This window comes from Lacerta agilis, chromosome 10, assembly GCF_009819535.1.
Source record: "Lacerta agilis isolate rLacAgi1 chromosome 10, rLacAgi1.pri, whole genome shotgun sequence".
NCBI lineage: Eukaryota > Metazoa > Chordata > Lepidosauria > Squamata > Lacertidae > Lacerta > Lacerta agilis.
The window spans coordinates 36,255,478-36,261,477 of NC_046321.1; the positions used below are offsets into that span (position 1 = coordinate 36,255,478).

General features: G+C 38.4%; 1 protein-coding gene across 5 annotated transcripts in view; it reads left to right on the forward strand.

Annotated features, from left to right (window-relative positions):
* The window catches only part of C10H12orf50 (chromosome 10 C12orf50 homolog), a 22,984-nt gene extending 17,461 nt beyond the window's left edge, over positions 1-5,523 (forward strand). For 4 of the 5 annotated variants that reach the window (XM_033162391.1, XM_033162393.1, XM_033162394.1 and 1 more), the window contains 4 exons: positions 878-985; positions 1,192-1,395; positions 3,093-3,182; positions 5,290-5,523. In XM_033162391.1, coding sequence (XP_033018282.1) covers positions 878-985; positions 1,192-1,395; positions 3,093-3,182; positions 5,290-5,315 — 428 coding nt within the window. In that variant the 3' untranslated portion in view covers positions 5,316-5,523. Of the gene's footprint in view, positions 1-877; positions 986-1,191; positions 1,396-3,092; positions 3,183-5,289 lie in introns of those variants that run through there. The other variant, XM_033162395.1, reaches the window with a different exon arrangement.
* The last annotated feature ends 477 nt before the right edge of the window (positions 5,524-6,000 follow it).

Below are 6,000 nucleotides of genomic sequence, written 5' to 3' on the forward strand. Positions count from 1 at the left end.
TTAGCTGTGCTACACAGTCTATAATTTATAGACTGTGAGGGGAGAGACTCCATCAGGCAAGGCCTCCTTCCACCTGCCTTGCTCCAACCTCTAGTCTCTCCTTCTCAATTTCTATTGTATTATTTTATGTACTGTGGCTTACTGTTGTTTTATTGACTATACATAATAAAAAATAAAAATCCTTCCAGTAGCACCTTAGAGACCAACTAAGTTTGTTCTTGGTATGAGCTTTCGTGTGCATGTACACTTCTTCAGAACAAACTTAGTTGGTCTCTAAGGTGCTACTTGAAGGAATTTTTTATTTTTTACTTTGTTTTGACTATGGCAGACCAACACGACTACCTGCCTGTAACTGGAATTATTGGTTATAGTTTAGAAATTATTTATCGTTAACTGTTAAGGGTGAATTTCTGTTTAACTTTTATATGCTGATATTATTATTCTATACTATTCTAATGATCGTTGAATGTTACTTTTTTGATGTAGGTTGCTTATTTTAAAGTTAATGTTTTATCATCACATTTTTGTATTGCATTAGATTGTTGTAAGATGTATGATGTACATTTTTTGCTTCTTCAGCTTGTAAACCGCCTTGAGTATTGTAAGATAGAAAGACGGTATACAGATTAAAAATGATACTGCACAAAAAATGGGAGGAGAAAGGGAGGGTTGTTAAAACCATACCCATGCATGTAAGGCTATCTGCAGGTCATACTTGGATCACATACCAAGTAATGAATACAGCAAGGGTGGCCTTTACCATTACCTCCCACCCCTTACTGGATCCTCAGTGAATGCATGAAACAACCCTGGGAATCCTCCTTTCTCAATGTCCTAGAACTGAGAGGCAAAATCCTGTTGTTTTTCTTCTCTTTAGCTACAAGTCACGCTGAAAGCATAAAGAAGCATCATTTTAAAGGAGTAAAGAAAAAGAAATGGATTTCCGAGGAACCCAAAAACCTTCCTCTCTCGTTGACAGCAAAAGGTATTTTGAGAAGCTGCTTTCAGTAGGTTGAAAAAAGTCACACGGGGAATTGACTCATTTGGTCCTGGTTCAACATCAGAGGCAATCTATTAAAAGGGGCGAGCTCAGTGTTTGTATTGCATCTATTGCCCTATATGTTGAGCAGCACTCAGTAGCTTCTTACAAGCCTGGGGGGGAAATATTGATTATCGTATTATTTCTTGCAGCAATGCATACTTCAAACCCTAAAGGTAAAGGGTATTGCCAACAAAATGATCAAAGCAAGAATGCTGAGAATGCTTCTTATGTTCCTTCTCAGAGAGCCAGCGGGAGAAGTATTTCCTTGAGTTCTCCAGCAGCTGCAAGGTCACCCAATCTGACCTATGGTAAAATTGGTGCAACCAAAGAATCCAAGATGAATTTGGCTGCAGGTGAGCACATAGTCTCATAGACCCCTCCTTCTGGCATGGAGGTTTGCCTGCGTCGTTGACTTTGTGTTCTGTTATACCAAATTTGAGTTAAACGTAAGATTGTCTTGCAGAGAGAGCTTTTACAGTTGTGGTGCCCTGAGTATAGAATGCTTTCCCTCAGCAGGTTCGCCTCGTGGCCAACATTGCTTTCTTTTAGAAGAATAAAAAGTTTCCTCTCCCATTTCCTCAAGATTTTAAGGTAGCTTCATGTACAATAAGCCCACAGCTTGAGCACATTTAATTTGTGTGCATTCAGCATAAATAGGAGGCAGAAAGTCGGCATCCCGGGGGAAAGAGTTTGGTAGTCCCACCGGCCCTTGCACGAAGTTGTGTTTTGACTCGTTATAGGCATGATCTCTGGAACATAATCCCCACATAAATTGAAGGCTTACTATACTGTTTATTGTTGACTGTTCTTCTATCTATCAGTCTCATCTATTATTTGTAAGGTTATATATAAGTACTTGATTTTTTTTTAACCTTCTAAACTGTCAGTTTGTAATATCTGTTTGGACAATAGCTATTTCTAGAAAAATAATAATATTTGTAGTTTGTTTATTACAAGGTAAAGGCACAGCCACAAGATTTTGCTGCAATTTGGTGGGGTTTTATTCAGTTCAGATACAAATAGAGATGATTTGTTGTCAGATGTGGCAAAAATAGTTTGGACGGTCTGATTCTTCTCCTTTTGTCGTTATCCTTCTTAATGTTTATTTTGTTTGTTTGTTTTCTTATAAATCTGTCCCAACTCTGCCAATTTTGTAATGACCATGTCATAAAAATCAGACGAGTTCCTCTAGTCTAAATTTTGTCTTAAAATATTGCGAGCTCTAACCCTTACATTATGCTCAGAAAAATGTTTGGTTAGTTCTCTGTGTGGTTTGATATTTTGTCATTTTGCAATAGTTCTTCTTGTTTTGTTATATCAGTAAAATAATAATAAAAAGAAATGAGTGAGAGGTTTGGGTATCATCTGAATTACCTCACCCAAAAGTTTCACATGGATGTTAAATAGCGTGAGAAATAAGATGGAACTTTGTAGTATCTTTGGAGTCCAATGCCCTATCAGTTTCCAGAAGTATATCATGGTCATTGCTATTAAGCACTATTGCTAGGACCTGGACAATCAACAGCCATCTTCCTCCTGTCTATTTGGAAGTCAACCACCAGGACAATTAAAGCAGTTCCAGTCCAAACTGAATATTAGAACAGATATAAATAATTGGTTTCATCCAAGGATACTTGGAGTCCCAGTAGCACTTCTGTAAGATTAGTGAATTTGGCAGAAGAGTTTTTGGGTTAATTAAAAGTTTGAGAAGTCCCAAACAGCCAATGGAATCATACCTTCTTTTAAGGAAGTATTTACTGGTCCTGCCACCCAGTGAATCACACTTGATCTGGCTGTTCTAAGCAGCCAGCCAAGTTGGGCATATGTGGTAGGCTTTCCCTCTCCCAAAACCTAATTCATGTTCCCAGATTGAAAATGGAACGCATTCTCCCTTGGGGTTAATACGTTTTTCGAAGTGATCTATGATTTATGTGATGTCAGGTAACATCATGGCTAAAACCCTCTCTCTGTGTGTGTGTGTAACTAGATTGGCAGAATATGATTATAATTATCGCTGAAAATGTAAATCATACCACATTTTTCTTTACAGAGAGGTGCACTTCAGCATATAATATACCAGCTTGGCGAAAACGAAGCCCACATACTAAAGTATATACTAAAGCGGAAAAAATGCATTCAGGTATTTACAATGCCAATATGAACGTATTTGCTAAAAATGAAAGAAAATTAGAATATGGGGAACATTTCTAAAGAGCTATTATCTTGTTATGTAGATTACTTTATCTTCGTATATTGCAAGTGGATAGGAGGGGAGAACTCACGAAATTTGTTTAGTGTTGGAGCCTATGCACTTGTGCCTCAGAGACACTCGGGATAAGAAGGAAAAGTGTCGACATCTGAGATTTGTTCTTTAAACCTGTGTTGTTTAGACAAATTGACTAAGGACATCCGTTACTGCTTTTCTCAGTTGTTTCACATAGTAACTGGGCTTGGATGCAGATGCCAGTTTTCTCTCTCTAGTTGAGTGTTGGCTGCATGGGAGGTTATCCCACCCATTTCTGTCCTTTACTAGATAATACTGATCTCAGAAATATCAAGTTTATATGGTGTTATTCTGTGAAAGAACCCTCAGAGCTCCTGGTACTGTAGTTATGCAGCCCCCCCTTTTTATCCCACTGACCTCCATTCCTAGCATAGTACCCTTCACCTGTTTTGGGCTTCTTGGGAACTTCACCTGTGTCTTCTAGATGGTATCCTGAGTTTCCTTGCTGTCCTTTCACATTTGCTGAAGTTTTGCACACATTTCCACTGACTGTGTCATCGTCATTGCTCCCAGTCTAGCATATAGTCTGCTAGGAAGCTATAGTGAGATACAGTATATGGGACTGAAGTTTGGCTTGGAGGGTATCCAATAAGCTGAACCAACATACCAGAACCACAAGGGGAGGGGGAAGTGTGATAATGTCCTGAGTAACAACGGGTACAGATGACATGTGGCAATCAGATATGCAAAAAGGTTAACTTGCGTCAATCTGTACTTTTGCCTAAAACCAGCCCAGGGTTGCCAATGTGGTGCCAGATGTTGTGGACTACATCTCTCATCTTCCCTTACCCCAATGGCCATGCTGACTGGAGTGGATGGGAGTTGGAATCAACAACAGCTGGATGGTACCAGGCTGGCTATCCCTGCTCTATCTAGAAGGTGGTCTGAAAATGGAACAGTCCTGCCCATGTGTTAACATCTCGAGATGAGGCTCTTCTTCATTTGTGTTTGTTGGGTAAACTTTGCTATGTGTCAATGAGGAATAAAACCTTCTTTGTGGTGTTCCCATCTGTGGAATTCCTTTCTTAAAGGAATATGACTGGTGCCAATGTTACAATCATGTTACAGCCATTTCAGTGCCAGGCCATTTATTTGTCCAGTTTTCTTTTTGTTTGATTGGTTTGAAGTTTAGTTTCCAGTCCTCTCTGCCTGATTTTCGTGTGTGTTTTTTTATTATAATAATGTATTGTCTGTTACTGTATTATACTAAATTTTTGGGTACTTAGTAACTTTCGGAAGGAATTGAAAAACATTCCTGCTCACCCAAGCATTTGATGCTGTTCCTGGAAGTGTTGAAATTATTAGCTGTAAGGATATGTGACTGTTTTATTTTGTTTTTAATTGCATTGTTTTGTTGGTTGCTGCTCTGGGCTCCTGAGGGAGGGAGGGCAAGATAGGAATTTTACTAATATGGATTATACTTTCAAGTGAAATAGCCATACACAGTAGAATATGAATTCTGCTTGGAGGAACTTGTTCTTGAAGTTCTTTTTCAATGAGGCCTGCTCCCAAGTATTATTTGTTTTTATCTTATTTTCTTACATTTATATCCCTTTTTCCTTCTGTCAAGGAATCCAAGGAGATGTACACATGGTTCCCAGTAATTGACCCATCCAGGCACCAACCAGACCCAGATGATGTTTAGCTTTTGTAAAGTAATAATCTCAAGTGCCTTCAAGCCATGCCCTAGGGCAACAGTTTGTATTGTGCAGAGGAAGTGTACAGAAGACTGTTGTCCAGGGTGCTGATAGATGGACTTTTAAACTCTGGCAACTATAGTTACCGGTAGATTATTTCCATTCTTGATTTTATTGAGGCTCCATCTCATGTCAGTTATAGTCCCAGTTCCATATATTATTATAGTCAGTGGTTTACAGCATCTCTGTTGTGGAACACTTTGATTCTGTAAACTTCACATTTTGGGTGCCTGTGTTTTCAAATTGTGTGTGTATCTTAATTTCAGAGCCCAGAAGAAATGGAAGCAGATAAAGTGGAAGCAGATTTGAAAGAGAGGGAAGGGCAAAAAAGAAGTGAAATTCTGTTCTTACTACCATCATAAGAGAAACAAAAGTGAAAATTCAAATGATACGGTTATCAAGGAATTAAACTGCAGATGCAAAGGTGACAAAATTTAACACTCAAAAAGCAGGAAGTACAGAGAGGCTAAAACATACGTATTAAAAATATGTAAACAAGGCACATATTTCTGAATGAGTTATTTTGCAACTGAAGTTTAAATATTGTTTGACAGTTTTACAGCTTTAAAGAATAGAAGTTTCCATGTCCCTTCCCCACCCCCCTCCAGAATACAGTGCCAGCAGGATTTTAGAGGTGGTAGTACTGATCATATGGTAGATTTTGACAGACAAATCTGATTTCCCCTTTTCTATAATACTGAAATAGCAGTGTTGTGATTCATCAATGAATGCACAAGCTGTTGTTTTTCTGCGTTCTAGGAGACCATGATTCAGCATGACTAATCCTAACAATGCTTATTCAGTGGTTTTCTGAACAATACAGACAATAACTGTCTGAAAGGATAAGAGGGGCTCATTAAATGCAAGCATTGTAAGAGTTCAATTAATGCAATCATTTTTACTTAGTAGTCATGCTACCCAAATTTGACATTGGGGCAAGAATGAATAAAGGAAACATTATCTGCTAAAGTATCTGA